Raw genomic sequence first — 25,482 nt, 5'->3', positions numbered from 1 at the left:
CCTGCAACCAAAACATAGATGTTGGTTGTCTAACTTGAGTTAATGTTGATTCTGAAGCCGGCCCTCAGTTTGAAAAAGGTTTTAATGTTGGCCCCCTTTTGTAAGTGGGTTTGACACCCCTGGTCTAAGCCTATGGCAGTATAACAAGCCAACCCTAATCATAGGATTTATCAAAATGGAAAGTCTTAAGCCCAGTCTTAAAACTGGACAATGTGTCAGCCCTATGGACAGAAACTGGAAGTTGGTTCCACAAGAGAGGAGCCTGATAACTGAAAGATCTTCCATTTTGCTTTTGGAAACTCTAGGGACCGCAAGTAAGCCTGCAGTCTAAGAGCAAAGTGCTCTGTTGGGAAAATATTGAACAATAAGATCCCAAATATGAGATTGAGCTAGGTTGTTCAGAGCTTTAACAGTTCAGAGAGTAACAGTGTCTTTCAAAACTGATGTTTTTGGTCACAAATTAATTTAATAGCTGTAGAAATGTTTTTTGAGGATTTGGCTTTGCACCTGTAGACTCTTGGTTAAAGCTCATACATGGTTTGTTCAGATCAATGTAATAAAGAAGATTCAAAATAGTGTTATACTATCAATCTTGAACAAAGGATTATTTTGTTTACATCAAATACAAACTTGTCTTGGAGTTCTCAGCCTAAGTAAGTAAGACGTATTCTTCAGTACATACGAAGTGATTGAGTACACTCGTTATCAGGGCCACAAACCTCAACACTTTGAAGCTAAAATAAAATGTGCATTGCTTCCTTCAGATGTCAACTTTTTAATATTTTAGAGTTTTTCAGTTTTCAGTCAAACCCACTTTAGATTATTAACAAAAACCTACCAAATTGATTTTTTTTAAGCATTACATTCTTTAGTATGTGGCTGTTTTACAAGAAATATGATGTAAAAGTCTGCAATTCATTGCTTCTATCTCAACCATTATTTTAGTGAATTTCCTTTGATCTTCATCTTGCGTTGTAACAACTGAGTCATGTGATGTGAGGCTGCTCTTAACCCGCCTTTTCAACCTTGGTTTTTATGCTTCCCTTTTATACAAATTACATTATAAATGTATTTTGTATAAAAGGGATCTTTGTCTGTCCTAACTGTATGAGTCGTTATGGTCCTGCCTACATCTGTTTGTTTCGGAGTTCTTTTCGAGTCCCGTGTCATTCTCTGCTGTTCATAAGGAGATGCTCATTTGGATAGCATGTCGAGGACAATGCTATGGCTGTCGCTCTGATAGCTATCCAAGTCCTTGATCTTCTCTCCCTGTAAACATCATTACCACATGCTGAAAACATACACATTCACAACAGGCAAGCACACGCTTGCACGCCCCCACAAGCTGCTCATCCAAATCGGCGCTAACAGATTAGCAGTGATTATAAACAAACACGCAGGATTAATCCTGTGTACTCTAAGTCTACTTTTCCACTGAACTAGCCAGGGTAATTACGAAGTGCTAGATTGTTAGTGTATTCACACACACATGCTGCCATGTTTCGCTGATTTCTTGATATCAATTTCAGTTGCTTGTTTTGCTGGAAAGTTTGGGGTATTTTCTCTAAAGAACTTGTGAGACAGCTGAAGTAAACATACGACAAAGAATGAGATGATTTGGCACCACTTACCATTCAAAACTCACAAGTTTGTCCTTGCTGGGTGTCAGGGAAATGTGGAATTTTGACAGCAACAACTTCTTAAGATATGCAGATCATAGCAGACATGGCCTGCTAGGAATTTACTTTTTGATCTGCTGACCATTAAATGTTACCAATTCTCCTTTAAATTCATGGTACATCTGATTTATTTTAATTGCTGGGGTTTAAAAGTCAGCCTGGTTTGCACCCTGCATGTTACTACTTTATTATCTGTGCTCAGTTACCTTCAACTATGATCAAATAGTATAACCCTACTGTGCACACAGTTGGTATGGGTCAGTTGTTTTGCCCATCAGGGACATATTTTCTGACAGCAGTTGGTCTTGTACTAGAAGTGTTAACATTTTGTTCTGCTTGCTTTTTTCTATTGTTATTCTTTTTATTACAAATTGTAAAAAATGCATATATGTAATAATTTTGTTTTGCTAGTCTCCACCACTTTGTTTATGACTGTGGTTTTTCTGTTTGTTTTCACAGGTTGAAGCAATCTTGGTCAACATCTTTGGAGGCATCGTCAACTGTGCCATCATTGCCAACGGGATCACTAAAGCCTGTCGAGAGCTGGAGCTAAAGGTGCCACTGGTGGTCAGGCTTGAAGGTAAAACACCACTTTACACATAAACACATGCTCGTACAACATTTATATTTCATCCTTCGTCATAAGCTGCTTCTATCTGGCTCTCTCACTTACTCACTGCACAGTGCTCTTTCCCTCCTTCAGAAATATGACACATTGATTTCCATCTAGTTTGTAATGAAAGCACTTGACCTTATTAAGAATTCCATGATGCTATATAATGACCGGGCTCAAAAACCACAGCATACCACCGAGCTAAGACCTCTGCCACTTGTCACTCTCTGTAATTCAGGGGTTTGCCTTGACATAGTCTATCCTCAATCTCTATATACAAATGGGGAATTACTGTCGCTCAGAAAGTCTTTATTTAAAAGTGTATGTATACCAAACATCTTTTAAGCAGTTTGGTATTATTTAATTGAGACCTTCTGCCTCTGTAGCCACAAATCTGATGGCTACAAGCTTTATGTAAATCCAGGTATCACACAGAGAAGCACATGATAAAAATAAGTATGCATATTTTGAAGTCTAGGTGTATAAAGAAAGCCTTACTTTGTGTTCTTTTAAAGTTTACAGCCTTTGTGTCATTGCATCTACGTTTATTGAGTTGAATCCATCTTCATTGTGGCTCAGCTCTGTAAGAAGACCAGTGCATTTTTCAAACGTCACACTCTGCAGGACTTGTCATTAGCAGCAGTCAGAGTAAAAGTTGACAAAGCACTGATTGTGTCACCTTTCACCTGTATATGTTAATGTACCCTGTGTCAGTTGTGTGTGTGTGTGCAGCTCTCAGCGATATGGGGATGGTTAGTGTTTCGCTTAATTGTCAAGTTCCTGTTTGGTGTCCACAGTAGAAAGTGTGTGTCAGTGTAACTTTTAATACTTTGTTTGATATATGTCTGCTTCTGCTGTTGATTTGATATTAGATGAAGGTATCTAAGCTGTTTCCTAAAGAGTAAATTCCAGCATTCATCCATGTATCTGTTTTTTTCCATTTTGTCAGGGTTTGTTTGGTAACAGTTCATAGGGGATTTGGGGGCTGAGATGGGGTAGAGGTAGGGCAGCCGACTTTGGACCAGAACATAGCGATTCGACTCCCAGCCATTCCCACATGCCATGGTGTCTCTGAGCAAGACACCCAATCCCCACACCTCTAATTCCCCCAATTGTGCCCGGGGCACTTACGTAGCTGCCCACTGCTCCACCTGGGTGTATCTCAGGTGTGATGGGTTAAATGCAGAAAACTAATTTTGCCATTGTGTGGGAACATACAATGATGACAATCTCAGACTTCCCTCCATTCCCCTTCCCATAAAGGAAACCCAAGCATCCCTCTCCCTAGTGACAGTTTTTAGTTCCTCCTGGGGATTCCAAGATATTCCCAAGCCAGAGAATATTCTGGGTTTGCCCTTGGGTCTTCTCCCAGTGACATGAAAAACACGAGAGAGATATTCAAGAGTCGTTCTAATCAGTGCCTCACCACCTGTTAAGTCCTTTTGATACAGATGAACAGCAGCTCTATTTCAACCTTCCTCTAGATGGCAGAGTCCCTCTCTGAATCTCTAAGGCAGAGACCAGCCACCCTGCAGAGGAAGCTAATTTCAGCCACTTGTATCTGGGATCTTGTTTTTTCAGTCCATATGATATGCTCCATATCACATGGCCATTGGTGAGGACTGGAATATAAATGAACTAGTAAATCAAAAGTGGTGCCTTTCAGCTCCGCTCCATTTTTACCGCAACAGACCAATGTAATTCCCTCATTTCTACAGATGAAGCCCTGATCGGTTGGACTATTTTAGACTACATACACCCATCACCCATTAGCCATGAGTCTCAAATAAGACTGCACCACTTGAAGCAAAGAGTTCCCCAACCTGAAGGGATGATTCCACTTTCATTTAAGTTGAGATCCATGGCTTTGAATTTAGAGACGTTGACTCATCCTGGATATTTCGCACTCTGCAAACCACCCCAGTGCACAGTGAAGGTCATGGCTTCAAGACGCCAGAGGAACATCAAATGCAACAAACAGGGACGAAACACTGAGGTATCCACACATACACCTTCCTCTCCAAGACTGCATCTCAAGATATTGCACATTAACACCACAAACAAGATCAGAGACAGGAGGCATCCCTGTTGGAGTTCAACGTGCATTGGGAATGAGCTTGAATTAGTTCCAATAATTCAGACAAAGCTCTCATTTTGGTTGTACAGGGACCAGATAGCCATTAAAAACATGCACGCACACACACATGCTTGCACACACACAAACACACAATACCTTGGGGAACACAGATATAAAACTTATTTAGATCCACAAAACACATACAACCTCTGGCAAAAATTGTGGAATCACCACTCGTGGAGAATGTTATTTCAAGTGTTTAACTGTGTAAAATTGTGTATTTATAGATAAAGAAATCTCATGCATGCCACAAAACTATCATTTTTCAAAATTCTAACCTTGTGGCATGAAGGATCAAAACAAAAAAAGAGAATTGTAACTGGATTCAGTCACAGTTGCTTTTTTGTTAAGTACAGGAAAAATTAATTGAATCACTGTAATTTACAGTTCAGATTAAATGTGCTAATAAATCTCACAAAGTGCTCACACTTTGGAGAGCTTTTGCACAAAGGAGATTGACGTAAAGTGGCTCCAAGATGACATGTCATTTTAAACAAAACAGATGAAGATGAAACTTATTCAAAAAAGTAAATCATCACAAAATGTTACAAAAGATGTTGGTTGTTTCCAGTCAGCTGTCTAAAATCTGAAAAAGGACAAAAAAAACGGGAAGGTTGTAAAAGGGATGCATGCTCGACCAAGGATGACATCAAAGGGTCAAGATGGACAACTAAAAGCATTACGTCTTGAAAAATGTTCAGCAAAATAAATAAGAAACAAGTGGGCGGAAATTAGAGACAATGTCTGTAACCAAACTGCAAGAAATCACCTAATCAAAATTAGATTTACATACAGACAAGTTCAACAAAAGCTAACAGCCAAACAGAAAAGTGCAAAGTGTCAATGGGCAAAGAAAAGCTGTCGGACTGTGGGAGACCAGATGAAAGTGTCATGTCAGGTAAAGGTACAGAGGAGATGTCATTACATCTTCAACAAAGCCAAAGACTACATAAACATTTTGGACACATTTCTTATTCCATCAGATGAAAAGATGTTTGGTGGTAATTACTTTATTGTTGAGAGGGTAAAGCACACTGCCAAAGGACATGGAACATGAAGCTACGACCTGCAGAGCTGATCTGGGAAGAGCATAAAAGCCTTTTTTCCACTGTCCAGTCTCACCACAAATTGCTTCAACTCTTCTCAGGTCAGCACAGTCTCGGCGAATATCACTTGTGTGCCCACCTTCATGTGAGTGGGATCATCATAAGGTGGCTTGACACATCTATGGAGTTATTTTCCATCCAAGTCAAACACAACACAGCCATGGGAAAACAAGTGAAATAAAGTTACAAAAGACTCTCTCCTCTGCCACGGTTCCCAAAAATGTTGTGATCGAATAGAAATCACCTTTCCTCTTTTGGTCAGAGCCTGTAAGTCGAGTCTATTTGGTCCAGAGAATTATAACTGGAGTCAGTCACAGTTTGTTTGTTTTGTTAACTCAGTCCGCAGCCAACAAGCATATAAACATTTTAACCTCCTTGTAGAACCACATTATTGTCATTTTAATGAATATATTATACACTTTAAAAAATAAGGAAATAAAAATGAATGTTGTGGTTGCAAGGTTTTTAAAAATTATGGGTTGTATTCTTTGGAAGAAGATGCTCTGATGATTGATGTCTCTCTGGCCAATCGGTGACCTGCAGCTATCAAGTCCTCAGCCTGACTTGGCTTGATTAGAACCTCAGATGAGGAAGTCCTAAGAACAGAGGTTGAAGTGGGTCAGATCACCCACCGAGAAGACTCTGAAGCTGAGCCAAGTCTGCCTTAGTAGGGCTGAGACAAGCCCATGAAAAAAAGACTTTAAGAGACAGTTGTAGGCAGATTGATGAAGGGTACCATTTGTCTTTAGTTGGGTCCACGCCTCAGAGCATTCAAGCTATTAAAATATCTAGGAGGCGCAACAAAGTACTAATGGCAGTGTTTTTCTCACAATTCCATTTTTTTTTTCAATCTGCTTGATGGGCAGTTGTGACAGACCAGTTATCAGAGTTACAATGTGATATATCTGATTTAAAAAATAATTAAATAAAACTATTTAAAGAAAATCCTTCAAAAGTGGTGATTCCCTATTTTTTTCCCAGGGGGGTTGTATGACTGAACAATCAAACTCCAATGGCCCTCTAACAACTTTTCAAGTGTGAGAGTTAGGGATGGGGCCGATCCGATTCAGTATCGGTATCTGCCTTCGATACCAGCATAATTTACGTGTCAGATTTTCCGATCCAACCTGCAAAGATTTCCGATCCATGATGATGCATGTTGGCTTCAAACTATGGAATGGATTTCCTGAATGGAGGTGTGTCTCATGAGCCCAGAGTAATTCAATTCAATTCAAAAATACTTTATTCATCCCAAAGGGAAATTATTTGTTGTTGTAACTCGTTATCCTCATTTCATTAAGAGATGTTATAGATACTGATGGCTGTAGGCAGGAAGGATCTCTTGTAAAGGTCCATCCTACAGTGGATCCTAAGAAACTGGCTGCAGATGCCGTCCGATCCATCCACCCAGACTCGGCTGGCCTCTCGGTTCCCCCGGGCTGTAGGACCGCCCGAATGCCGAGCAGAACTTCCTCCCAGAGCGATGGCCACTCCTCCCAGTAGTCTGCCGAGCTCCTCGTCACTGCGGACAGCCAACTGTAGGTGCCGAGAGACGATCCTGTCCTTCCACTGTCATGAGCCGTGTTTCCTGCTAGTTCCAGGATCTCAGTGGTCAGGCACTCGAGCACAGCTGGCAGGTAGATGAGAATGCATCCACAGAACATCCTTTTCAACTCATTTGAGATTTGGGGCTGTAGCTGAGATATTATTTGAACTTTTGAGATGTTTATCAGCTGCTGTTGGTTGTAGAAAACTCCCTTGTTGCCGTGGTTACGCATCATAACAAATGTCCAAAACTAAAAAATGTTCAGTAAAAATCCTTACAGCTGCACAGCATCTGATACCAGAGGAAACAATCATCCAAAAAATTTGATTTACATCCAGAAAAAGAGGAATTAAAGTTTCCAAAAGCAAAATCTCAGAATGAAAGTAACAGAGCTGCTCCAACATGCAGCCACCATGCAGCCACCTGGAGCGGCGCAATTATAAGACCCGCCTCACATTCAGGAAATCAATTTCATAGTTTGCAGCCAGCTACAATGTGAGGGCTGAGTTATCAGCACTGTGGCTAACAGTTAGCCAACTTTTCATCGAAACATGTCCGCATTGTGGAAGTATTTTACACTATAAACGCCACAAAACAAGACAGCAACGTGCAATGTCTGCAGAGCCATAGCGCCACATTAAACCACGCTAAAGTTAGTTTTACGTGGACATTCGAGCTCCGGGGCTTCAGCGGGGTGCTACTCTTTGCTCAACCCGAAACAGGCAGCTCGACCCCGGCCAGCCGCGTCCAATCTGCCCTGCTCAATCTGCCCGTCTCTGAGGAGGGGCAGACTGAGCGTGGCTGACCAAAATCAGGCTGCCTGCTTTGGATTGAACAAGAAGACATCGCTGAAACCACGGAGCTCCAATGTTTACAGAGAAGTTACAAACCGGATTCCAAAAAAGTTGGGACACTAAACAAATTGTGAATAAAAACTGAATTCAGTGATGTGGAGGTGCCAACATCTATTTTATATTTGAATGAATATATTAATATTTGTTGACACTGAAATTTTGAATCAACATATTTTTCCTTTAAAATGTTACATTTACTCAGATTAAACTTTTGATCTGTCATCTATGTTATATTACGGATAAAATATTGACATTTGCCATCTGCACATCATTGCATTCAGTTTTTATTCACAATTTGTTTAGTGTCCCAACTTTTTTGGAATCCGGTTTGTACTAAACTTCATCGTAATTAATGACCAACCACTATCAGCTGTAGAACATGAAGGATTTCTCAGCTTGATACTTGCAGCCAAGATATAGTTTACCCTCCAGGAGATATTTATCAGTACAACAGTAGACAATCGTAAAAAAAACATGTGATTTGAAAATTATATATATTAAAAAAATTGAAACAAAAAGCAGCTACATTATAAAGTGATGTAAAATACTAAAAACAGGAACATGTCTGTTGGTTTGTGCCATGAACTTAGCAGATGTCTGAAACATTTAACATTTTATTTTATTTAATTCATTTATTCATTCATTTAAAAGAAACAATTAAAAAAAATCATCAAAAAGAAAACAATGAATGAAAAGAGTGCAGAAAGAAAAAAAAATTATTATATCTGCCCCTTATTTAAAAAAATATAAAATAACTTTAAACAATCACTTAAATTAATCACTTTAATATCCACTTTAAAGATAGGAATAAAAAAAAACATGTTTTGTGTTAGCAGAATTTAATTCTAACTTTAAAACTTATCCAACATTAATAAAACTTATCTCAAGTTGCCTTTTTGGACATGCATGCATATATTTGTACAAATTGTACTTGAGAGGAGATTATTACAGCCTCATGTAAAATCAATGATGATCATGATATCGGAACTGGATCGGTATTGGCCGATATTTAGTTTTAGGTATCGGGATCGGATCGGAAGTAAAAAATGTGGATCGGTGCATCCCGAGTTTGATAATGGTCCTCTGTTCTACAATCTGCAAGAAAGCCACACCGCTCCTTCTCAACAAAATATTTAATTAAAATTATGTCAAATCAAGTTTTTTTGCCAAAGTAACCCACTTACAATGTTACATGTTTACATTTTGTTTGAATTCAGTATATCACTTAAAATAAAAGTCAGAAAGCATGAATAGAAACTTTTGTGGAAATTCAGAAACTGAAGATCTAAAGCACCATCTGTGGAGTTGTCTACAGTTACTAGCCATCTTTATGTTACTGATTTAGCTCAAAGACAAACTTACTGTTCATTTAAATTATTCATGACAACATTGAGCACATTAGCACAGAGATTTGTTGCCATACATGTGGCTGAATTGGCATTCAAAGTACATAGATTGTTTTTCAACACATTTTTCATATTAGACCATGTAGTTCAACCAGACTCACTAACATTCCTAAAGTCAGTACAGTTGGACAGTCCAAACACATTCTCCTGGCCGGGGCCTAATCCAAGCTTTAGTTGTGGGTCATTACATCTCAGGCTTCAGTCTTGCGGAGAGGATTGGTTTAGAATCAATCAGCTCAACTTGCTCGGCCGACTGCAGGGCAGTGAGATCGGCCCAGCGCTCTTCAACAGGATCAGAATGGATTAACAGGCACACTTTTAATTGGAAAAGCTTTTTTAAAAGACTAGAGTTGATTGCACTGGCAGAAAGATCTGTATTCCCAAATGTGGAGAAGTATCAAGCGGTTTAGATGCTATTAGGGATACATCAGTTGATATGCAAAATGAATGAACCTATAACTGGCTGAAAGCTTTGGTACCTATTCTTATTAAACCCATATTTAACCAATTCAACTCCAAATTAATATATGTATATCCACTTGTCTGCATAGAAATATTCAAAGTATAAACTAGAGGAGTTCACTGAGAAAGAGCAGACATGAGGATGAACATAGATTTCTTGTGCAGCATGGTGAGCGTGTTGTCTGGCACCACAGGGAAAAATCCTGAACAATCCTCAGGGTCTGCATTCAAAAAGGGTGACTGCATTCATTTAACAGTCTACCCCAACCTATTGATTAGCCAAGCCAGTCCCCACTCTCTGATGACTAGTGCAGGCTGGTTTCTTCTTTAAGTTAACCTCTCATTTAATTAAAAAAGAAGGGAAAGCTTCTAGTGAGGTTGCTATGGCTTTTCAGCCACATCCGTGTCATCAGTCAACCATCAGGTGCAGCGATAAACCTGAAGAAATTTTTACTGTAAGGGTAAGTCCATTTTAATCTGACTTGCACAATTTTAAGTTTTTTTTTTATTTTAGATATACAAATTCACAATACCCTAACACTATTTGAACAGAAAAAACACAATTCAAAACAAGAAACTATCCATGTCAAATGAGTTCATTTTAAATCTGCTGGTCTTGCAATGATAGTTCTTTTTTAAACATTAGTCTAGGCAGTTTAAGAGAAAAAAAAACTTCAATTAAAAGCCTGACAAGCACTTCAAAGTTAAGTGTCTGAACTGCTGAGGAGCTCTCTGCTCTGTCTTCAAAGGAGAGGCATTTGATGTTTGACCCACAGGAGCAGGGTTCCTTCCTTTTGGCCGGTTAAGGGAATACTCCCACTTCTTGGTGCTGAAAATTATGAACATTAGCAATCAGTTCAACTGCATAATGTCTTTTTTTTTAATTTTGCACCAAAAATTAGAAGTCACTGCAGCTGTAAGAATCTACATCGACACTTTTTCATTCAACCTTCAGTTATACAGGTTAGTGTCATTGAGCTTTGAGGACTCGTTTAAAAGAGAGACCTGATTTAAACAAAGAATGATGACAACAGTTGACAACAATGACAATGGTAGACAATCATAAAATAAAGCGTATAAATTGAAAAAAAATAATGGAAGAATATTAAAAAAACTTAACAAAAAACAGCTAGATTGTAAGGCGATATAGAAAACTAAATATAGGAACATGTCCGTGTTGGTTTTTGCCATGAACTTAGCAGATGTTTGAAGCCACTTAGAGAGGTCAAGGTCGAGAGCTTCAGATCTTTTTGCAAGATATTCCAGGAAACAGGAGCGGAGTAGGAGAAGGCCCTTTTGCCTAGTTCAGTCCTCATTGAGGGAACACTGCAGGTAATGATGTCCTGAGAGTGCACGCTGTAGCTGCACTCACGCAGAGACATGAAGGAGGAGATGTATGTAGGCAACAGACCAAGAAGTGATTTAAAGATGAAAATGTACCAGTGAGAGAGTCTGCGTGAAGTTAATGATGACCAGTTAACCAGTGAATACAGGGTGCAGTGGTGGGTATGATAGTTACAGCCAGTTATGAATCTTAGCGCAATGTGAACGACAGCGTCCAACATCTGTAGGGTGCTTGTAGGAGCGTTCATGCAAATAATGTCACCATAGACCATATGTGTCAAACTCAAGGCCCGGGGGCCAAATATGGCCCTTGTTGACATCTTATCTGGCCCTGGAGATGATATGTGAAACGTAAAAAAAAAATTTGATTTTTTTTTCAGTAAGCTTTAATTATTCAGTAATCTTTGATTATGATGTCAAAAGTGCAACAGGGAACATCAAATGAGACCAATCAAACTCTTGTTGAGGAACCTGTGACCAAGAAAAAAGGTTTGGTATCTGATTTGAGTTCATGTAGATTCTGAAATTGGCCCTTACTTTGATAAAGGTTTTAATTTTGGCCCCCTTTTGTAAGTGAGTTTGACACCCCTGCTGTAGATAATGGAGGGGACAAAAGTCACAGATACAAGGTGTTTCTTAGCATTCAGTTAGACAGGATCCATTTCTGAAAAAGAAACCCAATTTTACTTTCAGCACTTACACAATTACCAGTGTTTACTGATATTCTGAAGTTTATATTATAAATATGCTTATTTAGTTGTTGTTAGTTTTTTAACTCTACAATGGCTTTGTAACCTAAAATGTAAACAGTACTGAATTGTGAGTTGTGTTTTTGTTTAAAAATAACCATAAATCAAATAATAAATTATTCTCTATGTGTGTTTGTATGTGTGGATGTGTGGACAGATGGATGGATGGACGGATGGATGGACGGCCGTCGGATGGATGGAGTACAGCAGGGGTCTCCAACCTTTTTCCTTTGAGAGTTATCACAAAATGGAAATGACCAAGAGCTACTTTTTGTAGCATTTCTTTTTAAACTTCCATAAACCCAAATCATTACAATAAGCTTGTTTTGCTTGAACATACACAAAAATCACCATCTTCAAGTCACATTAAACCATAAAAATGAAAGATATAATTTACATGAAAGTATACTTTGTGTTTATTAATTTATGTATTATAGTGTATTTCACACTACTAATTTAGGGTTCAAAGTAATGTCTTTTTCCCCTGAGGGTAAATGCAGTTCACAGTCAGCAGTAAGAACTTTAAAAACATTAATGTTAAAAGGTTCAGCACAATGCAATCATAGATATAGAATATTTCATATTCACTTGCCATCTTGTTTTTTCACATCACTGTATTCACATGTGTAGTTTCCGGTTTATTTTTCTCTGTGCTTTTTACTTAGTGAGATGACTGGCTCTGCATGGAGTCAGCAAGAGAGCTGAATGATTGAGTGTATCCACTTAGGTTCACTCTTATTGAGATTGAGTCATTTAAGTGTTCATTTGTCAGTCTTGTTCTGAAGTTTGTTTTCAGGATGTTCATGTCAGAAAACGCTGACTCACAGAGGTATGCAGACCCAAACATTGCAGGTATTTTTAGAACTGCCTTATGAAGGTTTTTCTAGTTATTTGGCTTTATTACGTTCCAGAAATGCTCAGAATGCTGTTGGGACTTTAACTGCACATTTGTTTGGAGATTTATAACTTCAATCACCAATTCTACTGGATCAATGCAGAAAAGTTCAGCCATTTGTCCAGAAATCTCACTTATGTCTACATCCATGAAGGGGATGGCCATAAATTTCACACAGGGCTCAAGTTCATCAAAGTCAGTGAATCTGTCTACAAACTCCTGTCAAGGTCTTGACAAGTGATCACAATACTTGGAAATATTTAAAACCCCAGCTGCACCCATCTGACTTTCCAACATCTTTGAGATGGAGGGAAAGTGCTGAAACCCTTTTTTTCCACTTGCTGAATGTATAATTACAGTTTTGCACTGAATTCCTTGACAGCACTGATCATATCCAATATGTCTGTATGTTTCCCTTTGTAACATCAAGATCACATGGGTAATTTTCTCAGTTACATCTGTCAGGAAAGCATGGTCAAGTAGCCGCTTAGCACCAGTTAACAGGGTTAAGGCTCCCATAAAAGTCTTGATTTCACTCAGCAAAAAAAGAAAGCGCTGCAGTATCTTACCCCGGCTCAGACGTCGGTGTGGAGGAGCAGGTCCCCATGCTCTGCAGTGCATCCGTCCAGGAACAGCTTGAAGCTCCATTGTTGATTAGCCTTTGCCTGAAAGGATTTGATGATCTTAATAACGGTCCCGATTGACCAGATGTGGTCAAATCCCACAACTTTCGTGCATGTAGCCTGTTGGTGAATGATGCAATGATAGTTCAGGAACTTTGGAAAGTCTGGGTCTGCTCTGCAGTGCACATTGAATCCTGAGTGATGACCAATCCTAGCGGGCACTCCATCTGTTTTCACGGACACAGGCTTTTCAACCGGGAACTTTTTTGCCACAAATAAGTCTTTCATGGCAGAGTACATGCTGTATTCATTCGTACTCATCTGCTCACACAGACTCATTTTCGTGCTGCTGTTGTTTGACTTTAAGCCTGTCGCGATAAACAATAAATCAATTAATCTTGCGTGATGAATGACAATTATCGACCTCATTTTCATTTATCAGCTTTATCGTTTCTTCGTGTCTCTGTCTTTCTACTGAAGACACGGATCAACTCCAGTGCTCTTCACTGACCCCTCCATTCCTCTTTTCTCTTTAAAATCCATTTTAACCGTCCAAAATCGCGTTTTTGGATCGTTAAAAGCAGCTAAGCTGAGAAGCTAAGCTACAAGCTAAGCTAACAGGCCAACCTCGGGGAAAAACCTCAATTTTGTCAAAGTTCCAAAGCTCCAAAAATTGTTATCGTGACAGGTCTATTCGACGTATTGTTTTGCACCATTAGTGTTTAGCGTATTTTTTTAGTTTAGCATATTTCTTAGTTTATATCTTAGATCCTTATTACTGTTTCTTTTTACGATTTATATTTTTGCTGTTGTTGGATGTAATTGGGACCCTGCGTACACAATTTCGTTCCATCTCATGTACCACATGTGATGAGAATGCCAATAAAGAACCTTGAACCTTGAACATATCAACTCCCCTGGTTGTTGTTTTCAGCGTGAGTAAAGTTAAAAACTCTTCTTTGATGGAAAAGTCTCCAAACACCATCTGAATATCAGCCAGCTGGGGTGTGCCGCTTGCATTGAGAGATTCATAACGCTGAAATGAAACACATTTGCACTTATCCAGGTCCAATTCCAAATGTTTTACTGCACCACATCAGCAACTGTAGACAAAATTTCAGATTTACATTTGTCGTTCTGGAACAGAGTTTCAGCCACCACGCTCAAAACCTCCTTCAAAGTCCCACCGTCAGAGAAGGGCTTTTTGTGCTTGGTTAAGACCTGCACCACTCTACACAAAGCTTCTGTTGTTGTATTGGCAGTCTTCGTGGGTGTGGTGAACAGGAACTGTTGCCTCTGAAGCAATGTTTACCTCCAGGAAAGTCCTGTTAAAAGGTGTTGTGAACTTTGGTAAAATGGTGCTCCACGTTACATCCTTTCCCGACTGACATGCTTGCACCACAGATCAGATACACACATTTGTCCAAAAAGTTTTGTGGGGGAAAAAAACTATTTCCCAGTCCTCATGTCTCTTATTGAAATGGCTACTTGCTGCAGTCATGGTTGCTACTATACCTCCCGTCAGCACTGACTTGTCAAGCTTGATAGCAGCCTCAATGTTTGATTGACAACCAAAGGAGGAGGTACATCTATGGATTTGATTAGATATAAATGAAAGTTTGTATGCCCAGTGACAAATCAAATTTGACTACTCCTAATTTTTCACAAGCACTGAAGAGCTTCTTGGAATGAGCTCACGAGTGACGTGTTGGAGATCCCTGATGTACAATGTGTGTTGAGGATCACTCTCAGCTACTGCTGCATAAACTTTACTTGACGCCAACAGTTAAGACAAAAGTTTGAGGTAAAAATTTTGTAGAAGGTGTTGGGGGTTACTTTAGGCTTCTACCACACCAAATGTTAGCTCTTTATATGTAAAACTGAATTATTTGTTAGCTCCATTCATCTGTTACTGAATGGATGGATTATTTCAAAACAAACGTACCTCCTTCAGACAGATTGGTTTTTAACTCGGCTACAGATGAGTTGTAACCATTTTTGTGTTTTGTAAGTTCAGTTGGTTATGGTAGCCATCTTACATCGGGGGCTGAGATGGGGTAGAGGCAGGGTAGCTGACTCGGGACCCAAAAGTCCCATCTCGTGGTGTCTCTGAGCAGGACACCCTATCCCCAACTGCTCCCTGGGCGCCTTCAATAGCTGCCCACTGCACCACCTGGTGGTGGATGGGTTAAATACAGAGAGCCAATTTTGCCATTGTATGGAAACATACAATGATGACAATACATAACACATTATTATTATTATTATTACATTATTGGGTTAACTCCAAAGTTTAATTATTATTAATATATATTATAGAATATTGTTCTTTAAAACGTTTATTAATATCAATCCAGTGATTTGTGCAATATCTGGTTAACAAACAGACACAGTTGACTCCAGTATTATTGGCTTAGTGTTCGTGTTCAGATTATGTATTGGGGATGACTCTCAGCTACTACCACACCAATATGGAGGTCAATATCTATTAAACTGCCTGAGTTCTAGCTCTTGTTGTGTCTTCTATGCTTCCTTGGCCATGGCAGCCATCAGGAATGAGACTTGACTCCAAAGGTTAATCAGTTGTTGATATCAATCCAGTGATTACTTTCAGAGTGTTTCCAATGACTCATGAGAACTTTTTCTAACAGTGCATAAAAAGGAATGCAGACACTGGCAATAGCATCATCGCTCCACCTTCACCTTCAGTGGCAGGTGGTGCTGCACATAGACACCAGAGTTTGTGTAAGTTCATGCAGCTAAACTTTGGGCAGAGACTGTAAATCCATGCTCAGTGTTTGATAAACTGAGGAAATACATTTTATTTCTTTGTATAAATGTGATTATAGCTTGTTGTTTTATTATAAATGTCAAAGGTTACAGCTACTTGTGTTCTCTTATTAGACGTTACCTTGTTCAGACTCACAGTTTTTTGGCTCTGCAGCATGAACATAAATTCTGTGGGGCAGGAACTGGCACTGCACCACATTTGATTATTCAGCTGAAATGTTGTGGCCTGTAATTGACTCATAGAATAAAGTGACATTTTCACAATGGTCTCAAGTGAGTTGGCTAACGGGAGTCGAGCTCCAACTCAAAACTTGCTGCAGCACTCGGCTAAATACGAAGCACAGCCAGTGTTTCGTTCCCAGTTTAGTTGTTGAGCAATTGTCTCATTCTAATCAGCTGATTAATCAAGAGTTTGAAAAGGTGTAAAGATTTGTGGACAAAGGTGGTGAAAATAGATCGAAATCCAAACATGTTTAATTAAAATTTATTTCAAACTGGCATTAGAGTTGGCAGTAATTAACGATGAAGGTTTCCTCAGCACTGAAAGTAAATTTCTCCTCGTTTCAGCCACAGTGCAGCAAGAAGTTATGTTTTTTTTTACATTTTTACAATAAATGATGGGAGTTCTCATTAAAAATATGTGTTCTCTTATGACCTCATGCACATTGTGCACTTTACTGTACCCTCCAGTCCAGCCTGTGAGTAGATCTCTGGCAGCACCTAGTGGCTAGAGGTGAACACACACATGAATATACATGGCCTGCTCTACACACACACTCACACTCATTCACCAGGCTCAGTCGCTGCTGCTGTGAGCCATCAGTGCTCCCTACCGCTCGCAGTGGAACTGCAATCAGCCGCCGAGCACACGTGAAAGAACGAGCAGCCCAGAAATGCATGACTTCCTCCTCGCAGCCACAGATGTGTCATTCTCTCCCTTCACTCTATGAATAACACAGGTACCACAGCTGCATCATCTGAGCACCACGGCACGCACCGCTGCTGCTCATGAATATCTATGAATGGAAAATATGGCCAAAAAATTGCATTTGTTCCTTATTTCGCTCCAATGTGCACTTTCCATCGGCTGATTTGTTCTTTGTAAAATCTGTTGTGGCTCTACATGGCTGACCCCCACCCCCTCCTGTGAGGTTGTCTTGTTGTTAAGTTTGTTGTTTTAATCAGCTGACAGATAAGCCTGTCAGGTGCCCACGTACATCCATCAATCTCAGTCCAGTTCATGGGTCAGTATGTGTGTAATGTAAAGCACTGCCCCACTCTCCTCGCCGTGAGCGACAGCATCAGCACAAGTGCACCCAGAACACCCTCTGCCGTTTGACGAGAAAACGACTACAGACACCCTACCCCCTGCTCATGTGCCAGAGCGAGGCCTCTTCCTGCTCTTATTCTAATGAATTACTTTGCAGAATTGATTGTTTGGAGTGCGAGCCTGCAGAAAATGTGTTTGGAATGACTTATTATATGGCTGGACAAAAGAGATGAAATATTAGGCGTTAAGTGGCGCTCGTAATAGATTCCTCATGAAAGGTGTATCGATCGGGGTGGCCGCGCCTTCGCAGAATTCACATATCGTGCAGTTTTTAATTACACGCCAGCCAGGGGAGCTGGGGTCAAGCTAGAAGCGTCGGAGCTCACACACAGACTCGCACTCCTCGACACGTTCAGAGTTCAGGAAAAGAAATGATTCGCGATAGAAGTCGCAACATTAACTCTTATTTTAAAGTTCTGTAAGAATCAGGTGTTGATCTGGAGGTTAAAGTATTCAACTCTGAAAAGTTGCCAACATATTTTTGTTTTTTTAATCGTGACTATAGAATTAAAAACAAAAACTTTGTGTATTTTATTAAAAGGTTTTGTTTTTCTGAGCTGTTGTTCAAAACTCAGTTTTGCTTTTTTTAAACTTTTGACTTTTTTTTAAACCAAATTTTAAATAGGAGCTAATTTAAATTAATTTTGATGAATTTCCAAAGATTAAAACAAGACTTTTTTTTTTTTTTTTAGATATGTGACTAAATGTCGTGGTTGAATTGGGCAGGAGTTGCCAACAACATTAACAAGTAACAGATTTATTTTTAGTTAAACTTGTTTTTTGTTCACAGAAAATCCCAAATAATACAAATGTTGCTATAAGTCAAGATTAAATGACAAGACTAGAAACTAAAATTTAAATTTGCTTTTGAGAAACTTCTCATCTATTTTCCTATTTTACTTTTAAATTTTAAAATAAATTCTTAAAACACTTGTCACATTTGTTCAACAGCAACATATTTGTTCAGGGTTTTTTTTTTTGTTTGTTTGTTTGTTTTTGTTTTTACGCTATATTCTTAATCAGTAGCTCTCAAACTGGGGTCCGCCAGAATTTATTTATTTATTTTTCTACAAGCATGTAGATGTTGAACAACCTGTTAATGCAGGAAATCACATCTACTTTGTTCAAAATGTCCAGACCCCTTTACAAATTAAGATACAAATGTTACTTGTCTCATTCTGTTCAGTTTTACGTAAAAAGTTTTCTGTAATAATTTGAAGAGGTAACAACACATTTATGTTCATTACGTGAATAGATAAAGTTTTAAAGTGTCTTTTGATACTTTTAGTTTCTCAAAACTGTAATTTTTGGACGTTGAAATTAATTGTTTTGTTAATTAAGTGTGTTTTGAATGAAAAATACCCCATGTTTAAAAGTATGCAAATTGTATATTAAAGAACAGGTGTAAAGTATTTATGGCACACAGATATTTTCATTGCATTAAAGAGACACATCGAAGGAAGTTATTTAATAAACATGAGGGGGTCCCTGAAACTTTTTCTCCCTGTAAGGGTTCCTGAACCCAACACGTATTAGAACCCGGCTGTAAATAATTTCTCTGAAGCAGCTACCCATCCAGTGGTGGATAATCAGAGCTTCAGCTTCTTCCATGTGGACACTTGAGGACGAGTCCGACCTGCAGCCTCCAGAAAAGTAGATGCTGAATTCAACATATTACAAAACATAACAATCTGAGATGCAGATAAATATTTAAAGTCCCTGTTTTCATCCCATGAGGGATGTGTGAAGCCAGAATCAAACGTGTTTTGGTCTTCCACATGTGAGATGTGTAAATGTCAGACAAACAGCTGGGTTTAGTTGTTTTTAGCAGCAGTGGGGAATTGCTGCTTCCTCTGACCTTTTGCTCTGTTGTCCACACTTCTCCACTCATCCCCCCTCCCCCACACACACCTCTCCGCTCTCGTTCCCCCACGCCTCAGTGGCCTTCCTCCCACCGCCTCACCCCCCCCGCCCCGTGTTGTGACAGAGCTGTCCAGTTTGCGTTTGGCTCTGCAGCTCGCGGTGCTGGGAGGCAGTTCAGAACCTGGAGCCTCAGGTTGTGCAGGATTTCTCCTGGAGCTTGTGTTTGTGCTCAGCTTCTGGTCTACCAGGGCTGCGGCCGCCCGTGTGCCACTCACCTGCCACCCCTGACCTCGCTGTAGCTAAGGGAGCGTCAACACGCACAAATTGCCCTTCTGCTTATTGTTCGCAGTCAAAACCGTTCTCGGATCAGCAGTCCAATGTGCCACAGTTGACCCGTAGCTCCATCCATCTGCCTGTGTGCAGATCGATTCCTCGGGAGGAACTTTCCTCCTTCACACAGCCTGCTTTTTAACACGGCTGCAGATGGCAAATCAGGTGTTATTTCTGTGGTTTTTGTTGTTTTCGACCTGCTGTAATTCAGTTTTTCTGTCTGTTAGGGACCAACGTGCACGAAGCCAAGAGGATTCTGAGCGAGAGCGGCCTGCCCATCACAGCAGCAGACGACCTGGATGACGCTGCCAGGAAAGCAGTGGCTGCTATCAAGAAATAGAAAACGTTTTGCAAACTGTTCACGCACGACAAATCCTTCAAATTATAACACATCATCGTCGTCGTCGTCAGCCTTCATACACGCAGACCTCAGGACCATCAAGCCTTCGCTCTCATAGGCCTTTATTTTTTATCATTTTTATTATTTCTTTTACAGTTTCAAAGTGGTGTGCATAGTTCAACCTATTGCAAATTTGCTTCTGTAGTTATATCATTATTTTCTTATACCTGTGATGATCGGGGGTAAATTCACACACTTTCTGGGTCGTTGTTGACTTCTGTCAGCAACTGGATAAAGACTCGACATTTGAGTTTTTTTCATTCCATTCTTTAGAGGAAGACACTTTCTTTACATGTCATGGTGTTTGTGTAGAAGAATTAGACACGACAGACATTTTTCCTCAGTCATGATCTGTGGACTTGATCTCTGACACTTGGTGTGACTAAAACAAACAGCAGCTCTCTTTGGTTCAGTCTGTGCTGTTAATGAAGTTTGTTCTACAGCCTCATCTCATGAAGAACCAACTGACTACACATCATGTCTTGTTTATACACATCTGTTTTAATCTGTGCCTATACATGAAGGTTTAAAGGTTTGTTAACGATCATCATTATGACTATAATTTTTAATACATTTTGTATCTCAAGTGTTGGGAAAAATCATTAAAAACAATTCCTCTGTCTTTTTTTATAATCATGATTGTATATCAATTACTGAAAACTACTAAAAATGCTGTATATAATCTATGAGAATAAAACATGAGATTTTGAAGTGACGCTTTTATTCGTCTACCTCACGTAAACAGTGTTTAAAACTGTCAGCTGACACAAACCTGGGAATCAGAAGAAATGTTACTGACTCCACTGCCCTCTACAGTAAAAATAATGTTTGTAGAATCTGGTCAGTGATTGTTTGGGGAAAGAGCCTCAGCAGTTTTTGCCGTTTCGTGTCCTTGAGTTCAAACAGAACGACACTGATAACAGTAAAAACACGTCTGTTCACCTTTTACAAGCAACTCAAGGCATCATCCACATAGAAGCTGTTTTAGAAGCTCCAAAATGTTTTTTTTATTGAAAAGAGCTTCCAGAGTGAGAACAATTTTGAAATGCCATCTTTAGTTCAGACCAGCAAAAACCAACACTTTTTTCATTCAACTTTTATTTCTACAGGTTAGACTCACTGAGCCTCGAGGACTCCTTTACAAGAGACCCCTGTTTTAACAAAGAGCACCGATGAGGTACAGACACGAATAGACAATCATAAAAAGCATATAAAATGAAAGTAAATAAAATAAATATATAAACAAAACAAAAACAGCTACATTATTAAGTGATGTAGAAAACTAAAAACAAGAACATGGCTGCGTTGGTTTTTGCCATGAGCTTAACAGATGTTTAAAATCCCTGAGAGAGGTCAAGGTCGACAACGTCAGATCTTTTTGTAAGATTTTCCAGGAAACGGGAGCGGAGTAGGAGAAGGCCCTTTTACCAAGTTCAGTCCTCACTGAGGGGAAGCTGCGGGTAAAGATGTCTTTGGAGCGCACGTTGTAGCTGCACTGACCAAGTGACATGTAGGAGGAAGTAAAAACTTTGAAATCAATAATGTCATGGCCCCACCTGTAATCTGACTATTTTAGGGGGGCGTCTTCTTTCAGTTTAGTTTATATTTAAGAGCCATGGTTGGAGTTAAAACGGATCTCGAAAATGAGTCGTCATGACTCGATGAGACTGCCTGTTCTATAAATAAAGGTTAAAATAAAGTTTTAAAAAGTTATGTGTCTGCTTCATGCATCGTTTCTTGTTTTTGGTGTATCTATGGAAATGTTAAAGTGTCACATACAGGCCTGCCATAGCTACTATGACTTGTTTATTGTTTTGTTTTGGGGGGGGTTGTTTCGTTTCTGTGTGGATGAAGGCATTTCTCGAAATGGCACCGTGCTTATCAGGATATTTTTCAAATCAACAAAATGATTGTTTTAGAAAAGTTGTGTTTTATGTGTGGACAAGATGAGCTGTTTTTATTACATACAACAATTAATTTTGCAATGATTTTTTTTTATAGATCTGCCCAGTTTTAGTGAAGAATCCAAAAATGCTCATTTTCAAATAATCAGATATATATATATATATATATATATATATATATACACACACACACATTGTATTATTTTATTTTATCCTTATCTAGTATTTGCAGGTCATTTACATGTTTGTTTTGATCAGTTCACCTAGGGGGTAATTACTTAAAGCAGATCAGGACCAGAAAATTAAGCATTTAGAACCTGCTATACGTCACCACTGGTGATAAAGGGTATTATCAGCGCTGGAGTAGAACTATCAATGACTTTAGCACAAGTAGTTTGTTGGTCCATTTTCACTCAGCCTTGAGAGTTTCTACAGAGAGAGCGTGGCACATGAGAACTAAGGTATTTGCAGCATTTGCTCCAAAGTGGCAGATGTTTTCCATCCAGCTCGTCTAGTAAAGGTCCCAAAGGTCAGCAGGTGAAACTGTGGGAAGATGGTAGCAAATCATCCAGAGCATTTACTGAGCATGTGTGCTGTATGCATCACCTCATCATACTGTAAGTATTTATATCAACCAAACAAAACTTCATCTGCTATTCTAAACTGGCTTTTTAAAGAAATAGGGTGATTTCTGCAACAAACGTTCTGCGCTGTTTTTCTGCCTCCTTTGTGCTGCTTCCTCACACACCATCCTCCATATTTAGAGTTCACATCTCCAGAAGAAAACTTGAAAGGGAACATCTATGGAGAAGGTTTAGACCAAACCATCCACACAGTCTTAGGAACATTTTAATTTTCAATTCAGTTTATTCATATATTGCCATATCACAACAAAGTTGTCTCAGGACACTTTACAGGAACATTCACATACATAGAAATGCCACTTAGTAAAGTTCTCTATCTAAGGAGGCCAGCAGACAAGTTGAATCTTCACTTTGTCAGTCTCTCATCCTGAGCAAGCACAGTGGCAACAGTGGAAAGAAAAACCCCCTTTTAAAAGTTCCTGTTAAAAGCCTCGCAGCAGCGTTCTGGACCTACTGGAGATGAGCGACGGCAGATTTGTTAAAACAAGTAAAAAGAGAATTACATTAATCTAAACGAGAAGAGATAAAAACATGAATAATCATCTCCAGGTCAGATTTGTATAACATTGCCCTCAGTTTGGAAATGTTTCTCAGATGATAGAAACAGTTTATTTTTACCAGAAGCTTCGAATGTTTTTCCAACGGCATTGACTGGTCGAACAGAACACCAAGGTTCCTGAGGCTCAACTGAGAAGAGGAGTCCAGAGAACTGAGGTGCCGCTTGATCCAAGGAACTTTCTGTTCAGGAGCAATGATCAGGGTTTCAGTCTTCCTAGAATTTAACTGAAGGCAGTTGTTGGCTAGCCATGCCTTAATTTGGGAAACACAGTTTACTAATTCAGCTAACTTCTGTAATTCTGAGTCATAGAAGGAACAGTACAGTTGAATGTCATCAGCATAAAAATAATAAGACACATTATTGAAGCTACTGATAATCTTTCCAAGGGGGCTGATGTACAGAAGGAACAGAATGGGACCTAAGACTGAACCCTGAGGAACACCATATAATAGTGTAGTGGTGTTAGATAAAGAGCAGCTGGTCTCATGCAAATTCACAGTGGGACGTCTACGAAACTCCTTCAGTTGCTGTTAATTCTAATACGTCCACAAGTCATTCTCGCTGTCTAGTGACCTTTTTCTCTGCATTTTAACCATCAGGAGATCCAGCAACAGCCCGAAAACACAATTGTTTGTCTCAAGCTCCTTGCAGACTAAATTATTCCTATGCCTGCCACTAGTCTGTATGTGTAAATCAGACCATTCCTTTTGGGATCAGCTTTAATACAGTGCCATGAGAAAATATTCACATCCCTTGAACTTTTACACATTTTGAAAAGTTAACACCCGCGGACTTTAAAGTATTTTTTTAGGGAGTTTATGTTAGACCGACTCAAAACTTTTACCTTCTCAACAACTTTATCCCTGATCTGTCTGATGTGCTCCTTGGTCTTCATGATGATGTTTAATCACTGTACTGGAACAAACCTTTGAGACCGTTCCAGAACAGCTGTATTTATACAGAAATTTAATTTCACACTGATTATTAAAACACTGATTATTTCCCTTCCCCTGTACAGTTGTATTGGTCTGTCACATCAGATCTTAATAAATGTTTATGATTGTAACGTGACAAAACGTAGATGAGTTTGAGGAGTGAATACTTTTTCAAGGCACTGTACACCTCTGCAACATGCTTCCATATGCTTTACATTGTCTAACTTTTTAGTGAGTCTTTCTGTCTTTCTTCTTATCTATGATGGTGTACAAAAACACCTAATATCCCCAGATCGCCTGTCTTCATTCCCTCTAATGAAGCCTGGATGTGTGCCGTCTCTTGAACGAGAGTGACTGTCCTTGTGTGAGCGCCACAGAAAGACAGAGAGTTGACCGAGACCTCTTCCTGTCAGACGCACTGACTGTGTGATGGATTATCTGTCAGGCAATCTGAGAGGACACCCAGGCTCACAGGATCGACTGCCGCCTCCATGAAAGACACACACACACCGTTACCCCATCTTTTCCTGTCTCTATTCACCAGAGAGGAACACTGGGAGAAAAGTGCCTCAAACTGGGACTCTTGAACAACTTGTGTTGTCTTGCTCAAAGTCGAGCAGACTTCGTCTGGGCCCTCCGGTCATTTTTGCTCCACATCATTGTTTTCCAAACAGTTTTGAAGTGATCCAGATTAACAGGATAACACTTGGTGCTGAAACTTATTTGCAAGGTGTTAATTTTTAGCATTCTTATCACCAACTGTCATTTCGATGCAAAATTCTCTGCGGGTCCGTGGCTCGGAGCTGCACCGTGCCTGCCAGCCAAGCCGTAAAAATGGACTGAAGGGTTCAATAATTGCCTTATTTCATGCTCTTTCCTGCGTGTGTCAGAAATATCCCCGCTGATGGATTGGACGGTGGAATTTAAGGCTTGTTAAAGTGGGCTTCTCGGGGCACTGATATTGTTTAATTCAGTGTCAAGCTGGAGGTCAGAACAAAATGTGCACACTGATTTACTGAGCAAAATTAGTGCCGCTCCTTCATATAAATATAGATGAGGGTGGCGGTGGAGGGGAAAGCTTTGGAGGTCAGCCTAAAGACGTCTATCATGTAACCCACTGCTTTTAATACGAGCAGAGGTGGGAGAAGGCGGCCCTAAATGACTTATCTGCATGGACGGCTCCTTTAATTGTGAGTTTGTCTCTCTTTTCATGGCTCACTTTATTTGTGTATTTTGCTTTCACATAACCCAGCACTTCTTTATGTGGGTCTGAATTCATGTTGGAGCAGTAATTGCCACTTTACGAAGCTGCT

The 25,482-nt window shown here is 39.6% G+C and overlaps 1 protein-coding gene across 1 annotated transcript in view; it reads left to right on the top strand.

Moving 5' to 3' along the window:
• suclg2 (succinate-CoA ligase GDP-forming subunit beta) overlaps positions 1-20,822 on the top strand; it is a gene marked incomplete at its 5' end in the record, with an annotated part of 106,004 nt that extends 85,182 nt beyond the window's left edge. Inside the window, 2 exon segments of the mRNA XM_037678619.1 lie at positions 2,139-2,259; positions 19,955-20,822. Coding sequence (XP_037534547.1) covers positions 2,139-2,259; positions 19,955-20,067 — 234 coding nt within the window.
• Between the last annotated feature and the right edge of the window lie 4,660 nt (positions 20,823-25,482).

Source organism: Nematolebias whitei, chromosome 7 (genome assembly GCF_014905685.2).
Source record: "Nematolebias whitei isolate Nwh7 chromosome 7, NemWhi1, whole genome shotgun sequence".
Taxonomy (NCBI): domain Eukaryota; kingdom Metazoa; phylum Chordata; class Actinopteri; order Cyprinodontiformes; family Rivulidae; genus Nematolebias; species Nematolebias whitei.
The sequence above is the reverse complement of the archived record's forward strand: the minus strand, read 5'-3'. Positions and strand labels throughout refer to the sequence as shown.